Below are 24,938 nucleotides of genomic sequence, written 5' to 3' on the forward strand. Positions count from 1 at the left end.
GAAGCTACTCCATGGCAACTGGCAACCAATGATACCAGTCAGATACTATGAATGGTAATAATACCAGATAGAGGTCTAAAGAGATGATACAAAGGGCAAATGGAATAGTCAGGCACTCTGAGTACCCAGTGTCATTGTTTTCCCTCTCAGGTTAACTACAGGTGCTCTCCAGCAGGGTCTGCCTCCTGAGAACTCTGTGTTCACAAGAAGGTAATTGATCTGGCCCAATAAGTGGTGCTTGAAATCAGGCCTCTGCAGCACAGATGAATGAACACAGATGTTCTGGATGCTCGGTAAAAGCCCACTTCACAGGATGCTGGTCAGCTCATATCTCAGGCTGGTGAAATGAGTCCTGTGGAAGCTGAGGGCAGAATCTGTGATAGTAAATCCAGAAGCTGAAGAAAGACCTTACTTGGTATTGGTATGAATCCTGGGGCTGTTCTCAGTGTGGTTGGGCTTAGTTAGTATTCCAGTTGTTATATGACTGAGCGGTTCACTTTACTGATCAATATACACGACTCTTGTTTCACTTACTGCCTCTAGGACCTGGCAGCTTGGCAGAGCACTTATCGGTTCAGTGTTTGGGCTGAAAATGACCAAATTGACTTCCTCTGTACTTTTTAACATCCACCAGGTCACAAGCTAACTACTTTAGGTTAAGGCTGTAGTTTTGCAACAAGCATAGGTGTGATAATCACACACATCTTTAGGTAAACTGAATCGGTTCTGCTCCTCAGTCTCACTGAGATTACTGGAATCACCAATTCTGACTATAAAGGCTCTCTGACACTTTAGGTGCTTTATAGACATCATTTAGTTTTTCAATATCAGGAAAATCAGGAGAAGCAGAGGACAGAGCATGGTTCTCAGAGTGCTGTACCCAGAGAAGCACTGCAGCACTGAATGGGAAGAAAAGCCTGTTTGCTTTTTATCTTTAATTAAAAGAATACTTGTTCCAGGTATATTCTATCAAATCTGTATATGAATGACATGAGCGTGCTGTGATTGTTGTTGCTCAAACATTTGCTTCGGCATGTAAAAGTACACTAAGCTGTAAAGCTGTGTTTGTTTACTATCGTCTCCAGCCTCAAAGTCTCCTCAGCTGCCTTGTGGGAGCAGACTTGTAAAACAAATAAAATAAAAAATCAGCTCGGGGCTTTTAACTCGGAGTAGTTATGCTGGTGATACAAAGCCACTCATACAGCTTATGCCATGTGATTAGGTTAGATCAGTGATGTGGACTCTCCATAAAACTTTATATAAGTTCATAAATAAGTTGACTGTACTTTTTAAAATGTTACTGTGTCTGATCAGAGTTCACTGTGGTCTTCCGCTGCTGTTGTCAAGTGATGTGAGAAGCTGGATCCAAATGCAGACTCAGAACGCAGGCAGGAATTAACAAAAAGTGATTAAAGCTGTTGGTAGGTACAACTCAAAAGGCAAAAAAACACAAAGTCCAAAAGGGAACAAAAAAGTCTAAACTACTGAAAAACATAAAGCTTGAATACACACTGTGATTAGGAAATACAGAGGCAAGGTGAACAGACACTGACAAAGACTATAAATACACAGAGGGGAGAGTGGAGCAAAGAGGAGATGCCTGAAAACACAGCTGAACTAATCAGAACAAGACATGGGGAAAGTCAAACTAAACACCAAGTACAGGAGACTAATGACTAAAAGTAAAACAGAAAGTAAAGAAGCTGACGACAGTCTAACATACAACTTGACAGCTGTAGCCCATCTCCTTCAAGGTTTAACATGTATGTTTAGAGCTGGTCTCAGGCATACCTCAAAACACAGTGGCCACTCTCTTCAGCAAGGCATTTTTACTCAGAGATCTGCAACACACCCAACAGTTTATTAGATCATGCAACAGTTTCTGAAACAAGGCACACCTGGAACCAACAACTATGGCAGGCAGGCCAGGCAAACTGATTGATTGGCAGGGGAAAGATCTGATGTTGAAAGATTTATGCGGGGAAAATGAGCCGAGCCTGCTGAAGCTATTATACTGACTTTTATTGAATTTAAATTTGACTTGGATTATTTTATCATTATTAATGATATTTACAAATTGTGGTGGGCAGGGGCCTTGCCAGAAATTAATGTTATTTAGTTAGGCTTTCTAAATGGTAAAAGTCATAAGTTGGTCACAGTTGGTTTAAGTATGATTTACAATTATAATACAAAAACATTGCCAGTTGTTTGTTGTATCTGGATTTTTACTCCAAAAGCACACATAGGGGCCGAGCACCGATCTGGTTTATGTTGTTAACTGTTATTGTTTTTTGAGTTCCACTATTTTAAAAAGTAGAAGAAGTACCACCAGTGACTTTTTTCAAATTGTGTAACAACTCCAGATGGCCCGTCAGGCACAGTGCTTCATGTTTTCAAGACATCCATCCACCATGTTTTCAAGAGCTGAGAGACCAGATGCTCCATCAAGTTCATGTGTTTAGGATTAATGTCCCCTTGTTTGAGTTTGCCTTAGGTTCAGTTCACTGTGAGAACCTGATCTGCATTCTCTGACGTTCACATTTTAAGACCAGGGAAAGCAGGCAAGTATCTTCCATGGCATTTGCTTCCCTCAGACTGCAGTCCTTGCCAGTGTGTAGCTGTACAAATTCAGTAGATAACTGATGTTAAATCTAGGTTTTATGAGCTGGTATTGAGTAAAGCAAAGAAGCAGCCATCTATAAAAACCTGATAGTTGCCTGTTTTATCCAAGAGGATTTCCAAGGGAACAGCGCTCTGTCCTCTAATACTTCATTCATTGTAGTAAGCAATATAACTATGAGAAAGAAACCCACTCACTTTTATTGAGTAAATAAATCCTTTTACTTCTTGGATCTCACTGGTAAAATGAAATAGTTTCCATATCTATGCAGTTAAACTCAGTGTTATATGGAAAGCATCAAGCTGCAGTACTGACATATTCTGTACTGGCAGCAGAGTTTGGGGGGGAGAGTGGGATCAGAGAGGCCAGACTAAGAGAAATAAAAAACTAATTAGGTGTGACGACACACTACAGCAATCTTCACACTCATTAAAGCAATGTTTTCCTCTTCAGGCCTTGCTGCCTGGTCACTTTAATGGTGTGAACAGAGAAGTTGTGCATGGATAAATTCTGTCACTGAAGTTATTAATTTATCGCTGCTTGATCCTAATTAATAAAAGTTCAGAGTTAGCGGGGAGAGGTGGGGTTGTTGTTGTTGTTTGTTTTGTTTTTTGAGCAAGAAGTGACCAGATCTTGACAAAACAAAAAGTAGTGTTAAGTTATCCATAAGCTGTATGGGTGGACATTTTAACAGCGATGTCTATGGGGAGTTGCTCAGGAAATCTATTTTGTGTGTATTTTTTGTAAATAATGCAGGGAAGTGTCACCATGGTAACCAGGAAAACCCAAACCATGATATTTTAGGTTAGGTTAACTATCCATCTCTCCATCCATCTATTTTCATCTGCTTATTCTTTTCAAGATTGCTAGGGGGCTGGAGCCTAGCTGACATAAGACGAGAAGCAGGGTACACCCTGTACAGGTCGCCAGTCTGTCACAGGGCTAACACAAAGAGACAGACAACCATTCACACTCACATTCACACCTATGGACAATTTAAAATCAATTATCCTAACCCCACTAACTGCGTGTCTTTGAACTGTGGGAGGAAACTGGAGTATCCAGAGAAAACCCACACAGACACGGGGAGAACATGCAAACACAGAAAGACCCCGGCCAAGGTGGATTCAAGTTTCTTGCTGTGAGGCAACAGCGCTAACCACCAAACCACCATGCTGCTCGGTCAGGTTAAATACTTATTCTAAATTGCCCATAGGTGTGCGAGGTTCCTATCTCTGTGTTAGCCCTGCGAAAGACTGGCAACCTGTCCACCCTTCGCTCCATGGCATTGCTTCAGCCACCTCGCAACCCTAAATTGGATAAGCAAATAAAATGGATGGATGGATGTTTTTTTCCCGTGATAGAAGAAGCTGTTGGAAAAGTTCAGACACACAAAGTGGCTGTAAAAGGCTTGTGGCATGACTTTTCACAGAGAACAGTGGTTTCATTTAAAATCAACAAAGCATATAAAAGACATTTAATTTGCTCGCTGCATGTACATCCATGAAAATTCTTTTTGTGATTTGTAACCTTCTAGAGCCATATACTCTATGTGTAGATCTCACAAGGCAGTAGTCTGTTTTGGTTATTTACCATTTGAGAGTCAGTTAAAGGTCTGAATATATATTTCTTTGCAGGAAGTTGCAAGTTATTGTATTTTCTCACAAAATTAATTTAATAAGTAGAGATCATTAGGAGATCTTGAACAAGATTTGTCCACCCTAATTGGGAAATTCAAAAACCTGTTTTATTTGTTATTGTCTATTGTCTACCTGGCCCTTACTCAAGAGTTTCTGTCTGATTTAGTGCTCAGTTCAGATAAAGTAATTATAGTAGGTGAATTTAACATCCATGTAGATGCTGAAAATGACAGCCTCAACACTGCATTTAATCTATTATTAGATTCAATTGGCTTCTCTCAAATTATGCCCACCCACCACTTTAATCATACTCTGGATCTTGTCTTTACATATGGCACAGAAACTGAAGACCTAACAGTATTCCCTGAAAGCCCCCTCCTGTCTGATCATTTCTTAATAACATTTACTTTAATGGATTACACAGCAGTGGGGAATAAATTTTATTACAGTAGAAGTCTTTCTGAAAGTGCTGTAACTAAGTTTAAGGATATAATTCCTTCATTATTATGCTCTTCAGTGCTTTGTGCCAACACAGTGCAGAGCAGCTACCTAAACTCTGCTCCCAGTGAGGTAGATTATGCATATGACTTTGGATACTGCGGCTCCTCTGAAAAGGAAAGCTTCAAATCAGAAGTGCCTGACTCCGTGGTATAATTCACAAACGCACAGTTTAAAGCAGATAACCCGTAAGCTGGAGAGGAAATGGCGTCTCACTAACTTATAAGACGCTCATTTAGCCTGGAAAAAGAGTTTGTTGCTCTATTAAAAAAAAGCCCTCCGTAAAGCTAGGGCATCTTACTATTCATCATTAATTGAAGAAAATAAAAACAACCCCAGGTTTCTTTTCAGCACTGTAGCCAGGCTGACAAAGAGTCAGAGATCTGTTGAGCCGAGTATTGTGTCTGGTTGTGTCTAGTCTGGCGTGTACATGGATCTATTCCAGAAGGCAGGTTTAGCAAACTTTGAGCCTAACCTGATCTCTAACTTAACAAACCCTGAGAAATGAAACTCCAGGTTTAAGTTCCAGAATGGCTGGTTTGATCTAGTTCAATCAACTCTGAGATAAGTGTATGGAAGCTTGTTCCCGCCACTAAAAAAATTTTAAAAAGCGCCATCCGTAACTCTAAATTTTGAGAAAATAACCTGAAATTTCAAGTTACTAAGTCGAAATTTCAGTCGAAAACACTGATTCCATACCTTTAATGCAGCTATTTTTAGCTAGAAGGCATTTTGTCCGTTGACGGTCAAAAAGATGATGACAATTTGTTCACGTTTGCTAGACACCGTTAGCTCACCGATACTGTTGCTACTCCATTTTGACTGCACACGCGTTGGCATCATCTGCTTCTGGGTAAAAAGAAAATTATCTTTTACTTGGAGCTTCCTATTGGCAGTACAAAGTCAAAATTTTGTGTTATTAACACAAAAAATTTGAGGTAACTCAAAATTTTGACTTATTTTCTCGAAATTTCAAGTTACAGGTGGCAATTTTTTTTAATGCGGAAATAAGCTTCCATATAAGTGTGGGTGATGGCTATAAAACACTGTGATCAATAGAGCTCCTATGGCAACAGGCAAGTAAAAAGTCATTGTATTTCAGCCCAGTGGAGTCTACATATTCAGTAGAAAAGGACAAAACATGCCAGAGTCTCAGTACTCTATAAACAGATTTCTGCAGATTTTGCAGGCCAGGGGCAAGATTTTTAGTCCTGGAAGCTTTCTGGTTTCTGTTTCTAGTCTGTGTAGTAACAGATTACAGATACATCAACTGATTTTGCACTCAAAGCAGAAATGTAAAAAAAAAAAAAGAACAACAACTTGTGCACACAACAGGAAGTCCTTGGCCAGATAATATTTATTCCTTATTTGGATATCTGCTGGCTACACTGGAAACATCAGTCGTTCTCCCCAGAGCCTTAGTGATCATTTTAGAGGTTCCCAGATAGAAATTGCAGCATAGGAGAGAGAGTGGGTGGGAGAAAAAAAACACAGATAACATTTATGAATGCAGTGGTCTACTCATTCACAGGTCCACCACACCTTTCAGTATTACAGCTGAGAAGATGTGGAGTATTATTGAATAAAATGTTCACTTAGTGTCAGTCAAGGCAGATGAAGATAAAATATAAAAGCATAGTTCAAAAAAATTTTTTTCAGTCACACAGGCTCGTGACTGTTCCTCATTTTAGCTGTAATAATATTTGACACATTAAACAATGTAAATCTCAACTTTCAGCTTGAATTTTTTCCCCTTTGAACAAAATGGTCTTTTAACAAAAATAATTGTCCTCTCATTTAAGCTATTATCTTTCCTAATGTAAAGCAGTTTTAATTTACCAGCACATTAATGCTGTGGAATGACTTCTTAATTTACGAGAGTACATATCAGAGCTGCGAAGCCTGGGGAATTTTGATTAGACAATGAGAGTATAATGGAAAACTGTAGCATCTGATGAGGTATTCATCAGGGAAACGCAGCACATACTGAGCAGGAGGAAGCAGATAAGGAGGAAGCTCTGGGTTTGTAAACCTGCCAGCGAGCAGGCAGTCGGTTTGGAAAAAAATAAATAAAAATTGCTCTGGAAACTATAAATGCTGGAGTGATGATCTCCACCGGGCAGCATGGTGGCGTGGTGGTTAACACTGCTGCCTCACAGCTAGAATAACATCTAGAAGGCCAGGGTTTGATTCCACCTTGGCCCTGGCCTCTCGCTGTGTGAAGTTTGCATGTTCTCCCTGTGTCTGTGTGGGTTTCCTCCCACAGTGCAAAGACGTGCAGTTACTGGGGTTAGGTTAATTGGTCACTCTAAATTGCCCATAGATGTGAGTGTGAATGGTTGTCTGTCTCTCTGTGTTGCAGTGTTAATTTCGTTGACTAAATATTTTCTTCAACGACCCTTTTTTTCATGACGAAAATGAGACGATAACTAAACGAAAAACTACCTAAAAGGATAAAAACAATGACTAAATTAATTGACACTTTCATCAACGAATAAAAACCAGACGAAAATGCTTGGCAGGACAACATCCAATCAGAACTTATTTAATTTTGTGAAAGGCAGGGACAAGTTAGGAAAACATCCAATCAAACGCACAGTTGCATAAATTTGCTCTAAACCTGGGAAGGCCAAACTAGCCCGTGATTTGTTATTACTTCTGATAGAACTAAGTTATGTAAACAATGTCAGCAGGGAGAAAGAGAAGAGCTGATGTATGGACACATTTTGTCCTTTGACGTTTTGACAAACAAACCATGTTTAAACCATGTGGGGCGACTATCTCGCAAACCAGTCACCCAGATCTCCATGCAAAGGTAAGCATTTTAATGTCATGCAGGGTAAAGTGTTTTTCCCAGTTTAGCGTTTGTGTTTAGAGAAAATCTCCACACCGCAGTGGATTAGCCTTTCCTAATCCTGAACACTGCCCTGTACCTTTCAGAGCGTGTCCTGCTGTAAATGCTCGTATTATCTCGGTAAGGTGGTGTTAATGATCAAGTGTGTGGGAAGCAGGTGAAACGCTAATGTTAATATTATTAATAATATTCCATAAATTTTAATAAATGTTTAATTTTGTGTAAGTGTGTATAATGACTAATTCAAGGGAACTGAAGAAAAAGCATTTACATTTTACACCCTTTATATTTTAGTCGACTAATTCGACTGTAGATTTAGTCGTCTAAAATATAAAGGGTGTAAAATGTAAATGGGGGGAGGAAGCTGGAGAGAATGTATGATCTCCACCTGTGCTCAGGCTGCAACTGGTTTTATGAACATGACGGTGAGTTTAGTGACCTGCCTAGTACCAGTGGAAAACTCCAGGGCAAAATAACTAAATAAATAAAAATAGGACCAAAGACTGCAGTTCCTCTAATTGAGGCTTGCTCCAAAAACTCCCACATAAATATGCTCAACTTTACAAGAGAAACAAATATATTTACATATATTCAGAGTGTAAATGCCATTACCTGCTCATGTCCATCTCATTATTTTTAATAAAAATATAAAATCATATTTTACAGTTTTTACAAGCCAACAAAGTAAATATCTAGTCTTTCTAATGCTGGAGTATCACAACAGTGGGTGGTGTCTATTGCAGCATAGTCTCATCTCATAGAAAATTCAGGCTGGGTGAGGTATGCGCCCTTCTGGTTGGTGCTGAAACTTTTTCAAAACTCACCTTTAAAATTTGTATTTAGGCTTAAAATGGTGCATAATTAAAAGCATGGCCACTTTGAGTGACAGGTGAGCACTGATGTTTTTTCACCATTCAGATGAAAAACAGCTCGGATGTTTCTCCACTAAGTATGCACTCATTTTTTTAAACGTGTTTATTTGCTAAGAAAAAAATTACAGTCCCACTAAAATCACAGTCAATAACGGTTCAATCGCACTAGAGTAAAAGTAGCACGGCAACCTCCTGGTAACTAGTAAAAATCAATAGTTGTCCAATGAGTTTTTTCACATTTAGAAACCAATTGCAAGCAATTGTGGTGAGCAATTGATTGCAACCACTTTCAATCTCAAGGCCATTACACAGGTTGCCTGACAACCTGTCTCCAGACAATCATGTTCCAGCTGACTGCAATCACTCTCAGACAGACTGGTGAAAGTCTGCAAATAATTGCTGTCTAATTTATAAACACAGACCGATTGCCAACACGTGTTCACTGTGCCAGTGAACTCGAGCATCTCTTTGCAACAGGGGTTTGAACTGATTGCCAACTGGTTGTATTCTGGTTATATTCAGTGCCTATGTAACTTTGCAGTTCAGTCACTGTTCTGCAGCAAATATATCACTATGTGTGGAGGAATTTCTGTTTCTAATCTATGAGGATTAATAGTTAATGTGAATTCCTGTTAAATGTGAATTTCATTGTAGATGACAGCAGATTTTAAATTTAACAAATTTATCACAGTTAATTGCTGAATTATGGTTCCATGGTGTAGTGGTTCACACATTCACCTACCAAGTGAAAGCTGCCCGGTTTGATCCCATGAGGAGCAACAAATCTTTTGAGGGTTGCTTCAGGAAGAGCCTCTGGCATAAAAATCTGTCAAACTCAAGTACCGTCACCCTCTTAAAATAATGGCTTAAAACTAACATTTTCAGAAAATACAAAAACCTGAACCAAGCATTTAAAATATGATGTTTTAGGCAGAAAGACTTAGGCCATTATTTTTATGAGGGTAACGATATACAGAGCTAGCTGCTGTGGTGAATGTAGCTTTTAATTGCTTTGTCATCACAAACAGATTGCCAACTTAACCCCATTCAATCACAAACTGACAGCAGACTGTTTCCATCTTATTGCTGTTTTATTGCCGCCTCGATGAACCAAAGGTGCTTTGAAGAGCAGCAGCTGCAAGTAGTCGCAGATCTGATCTGGTCGCCATTGCAACCATTTCAAAGGCAACGAGATTGCGTGTCCATTGCGCACAGTTGCAGTAATTTTGATGGAGCTGCTGTTTCCACCCTCTGCTTTCCCCAGTGTGACTGTAGCATAATGGATGCATCTTGGTAACCAACTAAACCGAGCTAACATTAGCTAACGCCCCAGCTCTGCCAAAATACCAAAACTGCATTACATTGACGGACTTGTGTTGCATCAGCTCATTTTTGATGATTTCCTAAATTATTTTTACAGTAAAGGCCTTTTTAGTGTGTCTTAAAGTTTTAAAGTGCAGCTGATGTAATGACAGATAAACAGCCTTTCACTGTGACATGGTTGAGCACAGCACAACTTTCGATCATTTTGTGCCAGCAGTGTGGGGCGGCTGCTGTGGAAAGAAAAGGTGTGCAATTATCAAAATAACCGCTTGATGCAAAGAAAAGAACGCAGGTGCCGGTATTTTAAAATTCAAAGATGCACCTTAGGAGCTAGGTGCACATTTAACATGCATGGCAGAAAGCTCAAAATTATTGTGCACACAAGGCAAGGCAGACACCAACGACAGCAAAGGCAAAGGAAATAATAACATTTTTGAAATTACAGCGCATGAGGGAGGCAGGCTGCAGTGCTGTGAAAAAGTATTTGGCCCTTTCTTGGTTTCTTATTTTTCTGCAAATTTGTCACACTTAAATATTTTAGATCATCAAACACACTTTTATATTAGACAAAGGTTCACACAGGGCCAGGTAGATTTGAGTAGCTTATTTCCCTTAATAAATTAAATCATCATTTAAAAATCTGCATTTTGTATTTACTCTGATTATCTTTGTCTGATATTAACATTTGTTTGATGATCACTTTTTGAGTGCAGTATAGTCAGAAGCACATAAATGTTTGTTCCCTAAATGACAAACCAAGTGATGCTGATTTAACTTCCAAGTATGATCAAAACAGTGGTCACATGTGCATGTTTTCTGTAAGCTGGAACATTTGAGTTAGAACATTTCTAACAGTGCTGCTGTTGTTGGTTCCTCCGGAGAACTCGTGTTAGTGGCTCTCTGAACAGTCTAGGCAAAGTCACCGTATCACATCACTTCCTAACACACGACCCCGTTTCCAAGAAAAGCTGGAAAAAGAAATAAGAACAGAATGTAATGGCTTACACACCATTAAAATCCTCCACTTATTAGGAAAAAAAATAAGTAGAAACCACAGACGCGACTCCACAGTCACATCTGTGATTTTGGGCCATTCAACACTGGCTTTCATCCTTGTGTATGTTCTTTTACTGACATCGTGTTCTGTAAATGATAATTCAGACCTTAAAATGTTGAACTATTTGCCCACACAGTCTCCCACAGAGTGGTGAACTACTCCTCACCTTAACTGTTGAATGATTCAGCCTCTTTGCTCTTTACAGCGTGAGCACTTTGACCTCAGACCTGTCAAGTGTAACACTGACTGTTGACCTACAGCAAACAACCCTTCCAGCCTTAAGTGGAACACAAATAGTTGGATGGTGAATAGTCGGGCGTGTTGCTAAAGAACAGACTGATATAAAAGTGAATATATGGTGATTTACTAGTCGTTTAAATGAGAGAAAAAAAAAATTGGACCAAAAGTCATGGGTGACACAGCAGTGCAGTGGCGAGAACTGTCGAGAAGGTTCCTGAAGGTTCCTCCTCTCAGGTGGGGCTGTGCTCCCTGTGCCTGTGTGGCTTCCTCCCACAGTCCAAAGACTGTTGGCTTAATTGGTGATTCAAAGCTGACTGTGGGTGTGGGGTAGATACAGTTGTGAAGTTTTCACAGGACTCTGTGTAGCCCTGTGAAAAAGGAAACCCCACGTTTCAGTGGTGGTTCTAAAGGTGGTTCTACAAGCCAGCCATGACTGGCAGCAATAAGGCAGCAGTGTTGCTTCAGTGTATTGAGGTTTGTGCACAGCTCTCTTAATTTCCTGCAACAGCATTTGAGTCAGGCAGAGGTCTAGACTTTGGGCTATTGCAACACCTTGATTCTTTTCTCTTTCTGCCATTATGCTGCGGGTGTGCTGCTGTGATTGGGATTGGGATTATTGTCCTGTTGTGTGACCATTTTGGTAAAAATATACCAAAAATATACTGAAGTACTCTATGACTGACACTAGGACACATGGTCAGATTGGGGTCTTTGGGAGTCTCATGGATTGGACACAAAATGTGATTGACTGGAGTCCCACTTCCAGGTAAGTAAACGTGACTGTGATTAAAGTATAAAAATTATTACCCCTACAGAAAAAAATAGCTTATGAAAACTGAAAATTATTAACACACAGTAATTTGGTTGCTACTGTTTATACATTAAATTGAGCAGCACTTTGTCAGTGTTACATTTCATAATACAGCTTTGAAGTGTTTTTCACTTCCATCGTAGTAGCTTGTGTTTCAGTGCAGCACAGAAAATCTTGTAGCTTTGAGACAGTGGAGACTTCTTACTTTTATCAGCCTGCAGACTGCGATAACACTAACTGAAAGCTTAACATTTTATTCACGCATCATTGATTTGTGCAGCAGAAAATGTCATAAGCACACTCGAATTCTGAATGCTCGTATCTCCAGACAATCTACAGAGCGGATTCAGAGCAGGTGTGGAGATCCCTCACAATCTGCGTGCTGCAGACCGAATAACCTTGACAACAAGGTTGTCACAAAAAAGCAGATTCACACTCAGTGAATCAGTCTGAGATTGGTCAGATTCACTTTATAGATTGTATACGATTTCCTTCAGCCATCCTTCAGTATTTGCTGGTGGTTCAGCAGATGCTGTCCTGGTACACAGTCTTCCATGTAACTGGTGCTTGTTAAAAGTAGCTGCTACAAATTGGTAATGACAGAATAAATTAGAAGGAGATCAATAGAGCAGAGTAAAACAGAAAAAAGTGCAATCGTGGAAAATAGAAAGTGAACATTTTTCTCTTTTTTTTTAAATCCAAGAAACACAGGCCAAGGTCTTTTCTATTTTCCTGCAATTAACTTCACGTAAGAAAGCAGCAGTGCTTCACAACAGTCTGCGCGTGCTCCACAGATTACTGAGCCCAAAACAAAGCCTAAAGATGCAGGACCTGAAATAGATGCTCTCTGCCAGCCCTCGAAGATTTCAGTCTATTTTCCGATCCATTCTTCCGGGAATAATCAGTCTGACTCACTGAGTCATGACAGCCCTGACATGGCTCTACCTTTATTACCCTGCTCTTTCTAGGTGATACAAAGGCCTTCCCATTCAGACCGAGCTGTGCAGTGACTCCAGCTTTCTCTGTGTGTGACTTTGTTCTCTTCCCGTCCAGATTTCAGCTACATTCAACCAGGTTTTCAGGCTCCACTAACCGGCACAAGTGACTGTTGAGTACAGAACAAGGTCTGAAAATATTGAGTGAACCCTGATAATGTGGGAAGAAATTTTTCTTTAGTCTACAGGAGTAAATTAACTTTTGAGCTGCACTAAGAAATATTTTGATATGAACATTTGATTTGAATTATTGTGTAAAACATGACAGGACCTGAGCACAGGGACAAATGGATTTAAAATGACTGCTCTATTTTGCACTGTCCTTTCAGAGCATTGGTTTTGCAGCCCACAGCTTTGCTGGTTTATTCTCATCCTGGTCATCACTGTATGTTTCCAGCAGCAGGCAGCCAAAAAGCTCTCATAATCCTACTTTTTAAAAAACAGCAGAATACATCACCAAAGCAAACAGACACAGTCGTTCATCTGTGGCCAAAACACCACCTCAAATTCATTCTGATGCTTTCTGTCTGTAAATGTGCTGCTGTGGGTACCAGATTGCTAACAAGTATGAATATGAGTTTGTACTAAAGCGTTACTACTAGGAGACATTACAGGTACTTTCTAAACAAATAGAAAGTCACTGTAATGTCTCACTGTGAAGCACTGTTACCTGACCTCTGCAGCGCTACAGGAGAGCCAGATCCCATCCTTCCAAATGGTATTTGCTGCTTCAGTGATGGTGGACACAATCTTCCAGGTATTCAGTCAGGTTGATGTGAGAACACTGAGCTCCGCGGCATATGAGTCATATCAATTTCAAACTATTCAGTGAGCCAGTGTGCACTGCAGACAGGGAGCAGAGGAATCAAAAATGTTTTCTCCGGTTGAACAAAGCTTTGTCTGCCAGTGTCTTACTGGATTTAGCAAATGCATAAACACTTTAGTACAAAGATTATATCCAAATAAATGTGTGTGACATGAATATTTTATATTATTGCAAATACATTTCACTGAAGTCACTTTTTCAAGATTGTTGGGTTTTCTTACCTGACACACACACACACTGAGAGGTATCGGTCATCCTTCAAAGAGTGATAAAAATCTGTGTTTATTGGTTGGAGATGGAGTAAGGTGCAGGTTTGGCTGACAAGAGACTTCAGTTCATGTCCCATTTTCAAATGTTTTACACTTTGTTTTCACTAACTGATCAGTTTCTCACTTTTTACTAAGAATAGTTAGTTAGCTTTATGGAAGGATGATGGTTTGGGTTAAAATATAATATATACCATATACTGTCTGGGCCATCCATCCATCCATCCATTTTCTTCTGCTTATCTAAATCAGGGTTAGAGTGGGGTTTGAGCCTATCCCAGCTGTCACAGGGTGAGGCAGTTGGGCAGGTCTGTTGAAGATCCAATGCCCTGTATGGGTCTTTCCATGAAAAAAAAACTAACATTGTTGAGGTCAGCTGATTTTTTTTTTTTTTTAAACAATAAATGTAATATATTTAATGAAGCCATGCAAAGTCTTACCTTCATATAATTACTTCTGCGCCACCCATGCGGCAAAAAACGCGTGTGCTTGTTCAGCACTAGTAACCAGCGCGCTGTGCTTGCACCGAACCTGCTTCGGTGAAGTTGTCCCACTTTTTTCAACTGCGCTCTCATCAGCCTGTTAGGGCTGTGCAGATCAAGGCTATTATAGTTAACTAAAACCTAAAACTAGAGGTGAAAAAATGTTCTAAATAAAAATAGAAACTAGACTTTTAGAAAAAACATTATTTTGTGAACTTGGAAAACTCAAATAATTACCACGATGTAGAGCAAATATCCTTAATATTTCATTTGGCAAAAAATTTTAATACAACTTCCCTGATGAAGTGCTGACTGTGAGGCAGCAGTGCTAACCACCGCACCAGCATTCTGCACTGAAACAAATCAAAACAAAACAATTAGAACAAACAAAACTATAATAACTCTGGCATGGACGTTGTACAAGTTATCTGCATGGTGTTTATTGCAAGTCAGCACCTCAACTTCTTGCACAGCATCTGTAATATAGAAATAAAAGAAATGGATATTTCCAATTTAAAAAAAAAACTAAAAAAAAAAAAAGGCACATGGAAAACATTTCGGTCCTGTTTGGCACTTTGAATTCTCTCACTAAATCCTCAACACAGCATTTTTAGCTCCGTGTCAACAATAACATGGTTCTTGTTCTTGGTTCTTGGTCTAACTACAGTTTTTATTATTGCACTTTTTTCTTCACTTCAGTTCGGTCACAGTTACATTTTTTTTTCTTCCTCTCTGCGTGCTTACTGTCCTCTCTTCTTCTTCCTCCATCGACCCACAAGACATGTCACCCTCAGCTGGCTCTCGCTTTGATGCAGATATTTACGCCACAGAGAACCACGAGTGTCTGGTACTGCAGTGGCCGGTTTGGCGTGTCAGTAAAGAAAGTGCAACAATTTTTAAAAATTGTAACAATAATAATATTTAAGATGCTAATTCTTTTCAGATTTGACTCAATTTCTGTGGAACAGCACATGTACTTCACAATATTTACCCTACATATTAGCCCACTGAATCTAACTATGACAGCTTGTATATCTATAAGGCTGTCAGCAGCTCTAATAGAACAGCAGTCTTTAACACCCTGGGAATAAGAACTGGCTGAACTTCATCATAAAGGCTTTATTAAAGGAAGTAAGGAAAGCAGTAAGACCATTTGTATTCAAGTTAAAGACAGAGTCGAGGTTTCCATGGACATCTACAAACCCAACTCAGTGACTAAAGATAGTGGACTTACATGAGCAAGTATGTGTGTAGGAGGACTTGATGCAGCAGGTTACCTATTATGCCAACTTCACTTTAAAAGAGCATCTTTTTTTATCTTGTCTGGATGGAAAATATTTAAAAAAAGTTTTAATAAAGAAAACGGTCTTTGCAGCCACTTCATCGAAGAACAGACTGAAGATGTGAAACACGGTGCAAACAGGAGAATCACGAAATACATAGAGAGTATGTAACAACGTTTTCCTGGCACATGAAAAATGTGCTTTGTAGACAGAGAGCACCGTCTCAGATTTGGACCTTGGGTGTTGGTGGTTCTCACAGACGCACTGAAACTGTGTGTGTGTGTGTGTATGTGTGTGTGTGTGTGTGTGTGTGTGTGTGTGTGTGTGTGTGTGTGTGTGTGTGTGTGTGTGTAAGAAGAACTGCCAGGATTGTACCGAGAGTCTCGCCAGCCATTTTTCAAGGCAGCGAGTGATGTCACACCTGTTGAACCTTGTACCGTCTGGCACTTTCCATTATTTGTATTCTCCCTTTCATCAAGCACAAACCTGAGTTTTGACAGAATTCACCCAGCCTTTTATGGGTGCAGCGTGCTGGTTGCCAGACTCACAGAGAGTGGGCTGAATTTAAGTTTTGAAAGTTTAGTGGAGGTATTGATTCTGTGTGTTTCCAATATCACCCTGTGATATTTTACAGTGCTTTAAAGGGCACAGCTAGAAGTTGGCATTGTACTAATATAGTTTGCAATAGATTAGAGAAGGGAGGTGGTGGATCGGGCCATGGTGAATATAAACACCAATCACAGAGCTGGAGGATGAAGGATTTAGATATAACTATGGTGCCCTGTGCCAGAACATTGTAAAATTACACAAGGAATATGCACATTACTAAGTGTTTCCCTTGCCATGAGCTTTACACCAGAGAACTGTGAAATATTTCAGGACCAGTAGCACTGCAAAGATGCCACCCCTGATGCAGCAACAAATGTGTCAAACCAGCCCTGAAAATGTTAAATTAAGTCAAATGTGAATGGCATCCACATTGGCAGCACGTTGCTCATATTGCAGTGCTTATCTAATCAAAGAGGTCCAGTGAGAGCAGCACCAGCATCTCTAAAATCAGATGTCACTTCATTAAATCTCCAAAAGTATGAGACCCCAGGAGAGTTTCCATCCATTATCTCCATTTAACCAAGGCACACCGGAGCTGTCAGAGGAGAAATGATCTGAAACAGGAAACATGGACACAGGCACAGCAAGAAGCCTGGAACTAACAGATGTGAAGCTAACATTAATACTAAGTACTACTCTTACTTCTCCCAGGAGCTGTCGCCAGTGAGCACTGTGGATGGATCTTCTGACTGTGAGAGGCTTCATTGCTCCAGGAAAGTCTTATTTCATCATCACTGCTTGGAATGCACGAGCTTCGCAGTGACTGAGTGCATCAGAAAGCTCAGTGGCATGCAAAGCACAGGTAACAGGTGAGATAACATGCACTGCTGACAGATTTGCATGCGCGTTATTGCACCTGGCTCACTCACCTGTGTACTTCTACACAAACAAACCTTTTTGCAGGGGAAACCAAACCTATGCTTTCAGACTGTTGCATGGACCATTGTTATTGATATTTAACTCTTTATACCGTGTAATATATAAAAAGATGGACATTACCCATTGGTTTCTGGACTTTACCTTTCTGGTTGTTGCCATCTCCTTTTCCTGGAACCAGGCATGACCATATTTAGCCTGGACAGTGCTAAGCAGGTTTGGTTAACAAGTAAGGATGAAATGCAAAGACACAGATACTGTACTTGCTAATTAGTGCAAAGTAGCAGACAAATCACTCACCAAAACCCAAGCACAGACTCTACGAAAAGTCTCAGCAAAGCATATTATAATTGTTTTGTCCTGTCTCCTCTCTTTGCCCTCACTGCCTAACTGGTCAAGGCAGATGGCTGCCCCTCCCTCATCCTGATTCAGCTGGAGGTGTCTTCCTGTTAAAAGGGAGTTTTTCCTTCCCGGCATCACCAAGGGCCGTTCACAGAGGGTTGTCTGATTGTTGGAGTTTTTCCTCTAATATTCTGGGGGTTTTCACCTTATAATATAAAGCGCCCATTGTGTTGTTGTGAATTGGTGCAAAAATAAATAAAATAAAAATGAATTATTTGTTAGATAATTGGAGCTCCAAAATGTTGCACACGGACAGGTTTAGTTCAGTACCAGTCCCCTACAGCTTCCTGTGTTGATGCATCTTTTTTACAAACGAGGCCACACCCCTCACTTTGAGCCTTAACAATATCCTGATGGCTGAGTTATGAAATATTAAAGTTGTTATGGTGGGGGAGACTATCCATTGAGACAAAATGTTTTTGTACCAGGCTGTATATGTGCTTTTTAGTGCTCTGAAGTTGATCATTTTAACATAGGCATCTATGGGAACTGACACACTTTCAGGCCCAGTTTCAAGAGGGCACTGGAGGAACTGCAGATCTTATTGGCACTTTTTCTTTGGTTTCTTTTTTTTTTTTTTTATCAGAGGTTGCTGGTTGCACCAGCTACTGTAGATTGCCCACTGAGGTCACTGCCATGTTCATGAAACCAGTTTAAGATGACTCTTGCTTTGTGATAGGGTCGATTATCATGCTGGACGTATTAGAAGATGGCCATAAAGCGATCCACAATATACAACATTCAGATAGAATGTGGTATTCAAACCATGATTGATCAGTATTAAGGGGTCCAAAATGTACCAAGAACACTCCCATAACACTGCACTCAGGTAGCATCCTGGAATGATATCACAAGGTATAGAGGTCTATAGATTTTTGCTATTGTTGCCAAATTCTGAGCCTCTGCAGAAATGGAGACCCATCAGAACAACCTTTATACTGTCCAGCTTTGGTGATGCTGTGCAGACGGCCACCTTAGAATTCTGTTCTTGGCTAACAGGAGTGGGTGACTGCTGTTGTAGACCATTCATGAAAAGAAAAGTTCTACACATTACACATAATTTTTGGAAAAGCATATTAGTCATTGTACTTCAGCGTTGGAAAACTTGTGTATTTCTTATGAGGAACAGTATTAATGTATTAATGATTTTATAACAAGTAGGAATTATTGTAAATACATAAGACTAAAACTGTAAATCAGTGAGGTTTTGTAGTGGTTTGCTCTGCTTTTAAATAGCTACTGGATACACTGCAAATCACTAAATGACGCAGTGTTTGCCAAGTTTGCAGCCCTGAAGCTTCTGATCTTCACTGGGCTAAAAGCAAAGCAAACAAACAAAAAAAACAAAAAAAACAAAGGCTGAACTTTATTTGACCATTACTCAGTTTTTCGAGCTTTGTTGACTAATAACTGACTCTTACTGTTGTGAATTTTACATACATGTAGTCACATTCACCATGCCTGGTATAAAAGGATTTATTAGAGGATCTTTAAATATGCCAGATTTACATAAGAGAACATGGAATTCAGGAACCACGGTATCCCAGCAGTCACGGTATTTGCGACTGATTCCTCCACTCTGCGGGCTGTTGATCACACATCAAAGATGAAATTTGTATCTGGAACGCAGTGTTAATCTTGACTTGTCCTCAAACTGGATTAGCCTGATGCTGAGTTCCAGGTGTGTTTGTGCCTCAATCACAGATTCATACTCAGCTTTGCATGGAGAGGCCTATTTCATCCCTTTGTCAGTGGGCACCTGCTTTCTTCTGAGTTTCAGCAAAAAAGGAGGCTGAATCCTAATCAGTAGATATAGTCAGTTAATCGTTTACCACAAGAGCAGGTGATGGTTTACAGCAAAACAGGAAGACTAAAGCTGTAGCAGTTACCCACAGGATAATCACATTTATTAGAGGTAAAATATACTTTGGTGGGCAGCAATTCAAAAACAGAAAAAACATATATTTACTATGTACTCACTGTATACAAATAGCTTTTGTTCTGCATTAGAAACACACAAGCTCCTGTGATGTGAACCGTCCGCCCTCTGCTGGTAAAACTCGTGTATTACAGAATGTGCCAAAGGCCACGATTCTTTTGCGTTAACGTGTAATGAAAATCTCTGCCTGACTACTCTTTAAGTTTCTAAGTTAAAAATCTACCAATATTAGTTATATATTCATATGTGTTATACGTGACACAAAGGAAAATAACTGTGGACTACATGAAGTCTTTCTTTGTGTTGTGTGAAGCCTACGACTGAATTAAACAAGTAAAAGCAGACATTTTTGTTTTGTTTTTGTTTGTTTTAATAAAGACCCCCGTACGTGTTTATGTGTGTGTTTGAAGGTCGCACGCTGTTTACAGCGAGCGGAAAACAATCGCTGGTCAACTTCATGACCATGAAAAAATATTTCCGCCGCTAGTAGCGACGGGAAATGGATTTCAAGCACATCTTTGGGCTTTCGCAGTCGGATCCACCCGAACTTCATTTCCCGTCGGTCTTTGCGCGGTGAGGGTTACATGCTGCTCTCCACGCAGTCCGAGCTGCTGCAACGGTAAATGTGGTTCTTGAACGACACGTAGCCCGGGCCCACCGGACTGAGGAGTGCAACCCTTAAATTCCAGTGTAAGTGTAATGTGCTTTCTGTCGGCCGCTTTATGCGGTTTACTCAGTCAGTGGGTAGTTATTTCTGTTTTGGTGGGTTAGCAGTGCAGCTAGCTAACAAGCTAACGTTAGGCGTCAGGAGCTGGAGTTGGCAGTAGTTCAGAGTTTGGCTTTAGCAAACGTCTGTGTCTAAAGTAGACACGCTGTCTGCTTTAATGAGTAAAGCCTCTGTGCTTTGCTCGGAGAGCATCACAGCAACATGGGAACTTAAAGCTGCGCCCTTTTTTTGACCTCAGGATAGAGCTGTCCAATGTCAGCCGCCCCAAAATAGACCCCTGTCCAAATCTTCCATGACTGTATCTCAACACTTCCGCCTGCACCTTATAAAATAACTCGCGGGGAATGTCCGCCGTCTTTTTTCCATACAGTCTAAGTTGGGTGCTTTTATTTTGAGGACAGTTGTTGTGACTTCCCGTCTTACTGCAATGATTTCGCTTAGCCGTGGTTTGGCTAACTGCTTATAGGTCAGCTAAAATGTGTTGTCATATAGCAGTCACTTACAGGAGCGCCACTTCAGAACATAAAGAAACAACTTTCTCACTCATCTGTTTTGCTTTAGGTGGTGAGTTTATGTTTCTGTAGTCGTAAACCAGGATGTACTCAGGACCTTCAATCTGTGATAGCCTGCCAGGAAGATAACATTATAGTTAATGAAGGAACTTAGATCAAGGCTATTTTATGGTACCATAGATAATGCAGAGGCTAGTTTGACTACGTTTGTAGCTAGCATTTTCCAATAAATGTACAAAGGGAGTAACTGCTGTTATTTAGACAATTCAATTTTTTTCTGCAAGGAGGGGAAGGTTTCTTTCAAAAATAGTTCAACATGTTAGGTTTAGATTTGGGTTCTCTGGGGAGTATTTTATGAAATTTGGGTCTGAGAAATAAAAGCAAACTCATACTCAGGAACTGGTTGTGAGTATGCTTGAGTGATGTAAACTTCGTCCTTGGAGTGTGAACATGAAACTTCCTGCAGATACCTGAAGTATAACAGCAACCTGGCTGTGGTGTCTGCAACTGTCCCCAATCCACTCACAAGTTTCAGTGAATTACAGACTGAAAATAGAACTGAAATGATCCAGTTAACAAGGAAATGCTTTGACAATTTGTCCGTTTCACTAAGGGAATATTTTCATGCACTTTTTTTGGTGAGGTTTTCAAATTTCAATATTTTCTGGTCTCTTTTGTGTCTGTAACTTTTGGGGTTTTGAATTCTTGGTGGAACAAAATAAGCAGCTCAAAGGAGCTACTGTGGATGAGCATTTTGTAGATTAAATGATCATTAGGTTAATCAGATTGTTAGATTAGAGGTTGAAGGTGTCTTCTCTTGTCTGATCCTGCAGTCTGTGGTTGAACATCACAGCAGCGTAAAGGAGGAGGATGATCATGCAGCGCATCCTTGCTCATGGGACGCTTCGGCGGGTGGCAGCGGTGCGCCCACTGCTACTGGGCATCACCATCCCCGAGCCCCCAGTAGTACTTTGTTGCTGCGCCCTCCGTCTGCCATCGCCTGCAGGCCAGCGCTGGTTCTCCACATCGGCCATCAGCAGAGCAGCACATCAACCAAAACACCAGCCGACACAGGAGCCGCCGCAGTCTGACACCGCAACACCTCAGTCACAGGACACCCAGAAAGAGAAAGCAGCACCTGATCCTGCAGAGGTGGACCCCCTTCAGGACAAGTCCATCGGCCTTTTCCAGAGGTTTAAAAAGACCTTCAAACAGTATGGGAAAGTGATGATCCCTGTGCACCTGGTGACTTCCTCTGTTTGGTTTGGAACCTTTTATTATGCTGCTATGAAGTGAGTGGGGCTTAAAGCTCTTTATCCTAAAGAGATTATTATGCTTTTCTTATATACTGAGCTACTGTTACAGTGGGGGGTGGGGGGGGGGTGCTTTAAGTTTTAACTAATGAGGTCAGCGCATTGTTAGAAATCCCTGTGAGCCAACAGCTCGGCTCCAGACTGCCCTAAACTCTGTTTAAATACATTTTTACTGTTGACCCTGTGTCAGGCTGCTAGTAACAAAGTGTCTAAAGATACAATTTAAAATTGGTTCTTTGCTAAGTTCTTTGTTGTTGATAAGCATTAATCCCTTGAGTAAGATGAATGATGCATTGACCAGTTTTAAGTGGCTTAACAAACAAAGCCATTTTTTGAAAATGGTCAAATACAAGGACTGAAGTGAAAATAAGTGAAAAAGCAGCCAATGGCTAAAAAAAAAACAAAAAAATAACTGAAAAGACCTTCAGAAAGCCTGGAGAACTATTGTCCAAGACCACTTGTAAAAAAATTACAAGAAAATCTGGTTCCTTTGAAGCAAAATATCAAGACTTTTGCACACTATAGTCAAGCAACTGTTATGACTACACACACACACAGAGACCTGTATCTGTTGCTGTAAGCATGGAAGCCCAAACCTTCTGTTTTCAAGAAGCAGCCAAAGAGAAGAAAGTTGCTAAAACAGCTTCAGCTGTTTCATAATAAGACAAATAAGGATCATTTTAAACTGTGAATCATGCAAAGCTACTCTAATAGAGTACAAGAATAGAAATATGATGTTGGAAGTGAGCATAATGGATTCCCTTTAAAAGCTAAGTAATTGAAAGTCACTCAGATTCAACACAGTATTTAAACCTACTTCACTTCTTTTGCTTTTGTTTTGCTTCCCCCAGAGGTGTGAATGTAGTGCCATTCCTGGAGATGATTGGTCTGCCAGAGTCACTAGTGGGCCTTTTAAGAGACTCATCAAGTGGGTATGCGCTGACTGCGTATGCCATGTACAAGGTAAATTAAATCAGCAGCATCTCTGCCTGACTACTCTTTAAGTTGACCTCCTACAGCATGCCTAAGCATCAGTGACATCACCTGTATCTCCTTAGCTGTTAAACAGCCAGAACAAAGCTCAAGGGATCAGGCAAATGTTCTGAATACATTTAGCTGCCCACTTATGTTCACACCCCTATTGTACATGTGAAAAAAGCAGATGCAGTATATTTAAACTTCTTGATGTTGTTTCCCCCCCAAACACAGATTGCAACCCCTGCTAGATACACTGTGACTCTTGGAGGCACGTCACTGTCTGTTCAGTATCTCCGCAAGCATGGTTACTTGTCCACACCACCACCAGTTAAAGAATACTTCCAGGACAAGATGGAGGAGACGAAGGAGAAACTGACAGAAAAGATGGAGGAGACAAAGGAGAGATTTTCAGAGAAAATCGAGGAAACAAAAGAGCGCTTCAGTGAGAAAATGGAAGAGACGAAGGACAAGCTGTCTGAGAAACTGCAGGAAACCAAAGACAGAGTCTCTGAGGGAAAAGCATTTTTTAGGAAGAAAAGCGATTAGAGAATCACCTCTACAGGTGGTGTCTGAGTGTTCTGATCTCCACATCATGTAACGAGCAAATTGGAAATCAAATGACAGATGGTACCTCTGAGACTGTATAGAAGGAGGAGAGAGATGTTGCACTATCCCTGTCCTGAAAACCTCCTCACACATCTCAGTTATGTTGTCTATTTAAGTGTCAAATTGAGTCGGTCTGAACCCTGCCACGGTGCACTGAAAGTGTAGACTAGACAGCAGCTTAGTGAACTGCTGGCAGCGCTACATTCTGACTCTGTCTTCTCAGACTGGATTTGCACACGCTCAAGTAATCTGCACTGTGTTGGCTGTAAGTGGGTTGTTTAAAGAGAAGCACTGTTCTTGTTTCTCTCGTCACACCCATACATGCACAAAGGGGGAAAGAGGTCTGGGCTTCAGAGATATGAAAAATGTGCCCATGTAAAAACAGCACTTATGGGAGAGGGTGGAACTAATCATTCTAGCTGTTAGGGAATAAAACTTGAAGCTCATGGTTACCTGTGTGTACTAGTCCACTAAAGCCTTTCTCAAGGCTCAGTATCACCTTGTGTCTTTTCTAATGTAATGAGAAAGAAATGAAGGTTTTCTAATGTATTTTTATCTGATAGCCAAAGCTAATGTGTGACATTATTTCAGTGTCTGTACCACTTAATGTACCGCAGTGTTCTAGCCGGTGAAATTCTCAGCCCGGGTCGCTGTTACCGCAATTAGCGAGCGGTCGTCCGATTCCACCGGGCTGTGAGTTTTTTCTGGCTAGATCGCTGTACCAACTGAAAGTTGTGCTGTTAGGACAGTAGTGTGTAAACATGCAAGTTTGTACATCATGTATGAGCTGCGCGCACACACCTGTGTAATACATTGTTTTTGGTGTGACAGAACCTTCATTACTCTGATAAAAAGACAAATAGCTTTTGTGAGGAAATCACACAGATGTCTGGTGTAAATTACAACTGAATAAAAGTGAAATGCTAATCAAAGTTTGTGAGCTGCTTTTGGAGGATGTGTGAGACTTGCAGAACAAGGAGTTTTTGTTTTGTGGGTGTTTGTATTTTGTCTAATGGGTGGCACAGTGGTTCAGTGCTCTGCAGCTTGAAATGAGAAGTTTTTCCTGCCTCTCTGGTGGACTTCGCACACGTCTGTTTTCTTCGTATGCTTCCTCTCACAGTCCAAACACAGTTGGGTTAATTAGTTTTTATAAGTTGGCCACAGCGGTGAGTGTGAGCACAACTTGTGTCTTCAGTGACTTCCAGTTCC

General features: G+C 40.5%; 1 protein-coding gene across 1 annotated transcript; it reads left to right on the plus strand.

Annotated features, from left to right (window-relative positions):
• Window positions 1–20,133: 20,133 nt before the first annotated feature.
• Window positions 20,134–24,648, plus strand: fam210ab (family with sequence similarity 210 member Ab). The gene is made up of 4 exons (XM_030750822.1): window positions 20,134–20,283; window positions 21,666–22,124; window positions 22,997–23,108; window positions 23,355–24,648. The coding sequence occupies exons 2-4, from the start codon at window positions 21,703–21,705 to the stop codon at window positions 23,667–23,669; spliced, it is 849 nt and encodes a 282-aa protein (XP_030606682.1). The 5' UTR covers window positions 20,134–20,283; window positions 21,666–21,702; the 3' UTR covers window positions 23,670–24,648.
• Window positions 24,649–24,938: the final 290 nt, after the last annotated feature.

The sequence above is a fragment of the Archocentrus centrarchus genome, chromosome 16 (genome assembly GCF_007364275.1).
Source record: "Archocentrus centrarchus isolate MPI-CPG fArcCen1 chromosome 16, fArcCen1, whole genome shotgun sequence".
In the NCBI taxonomy this organism is placed as follows: Eukaryota; Metazoa; Chordata; class Actinopteri; order Cichliformes; family Cichlidae; genus Archocentrus; species Archocentrus centrarchus.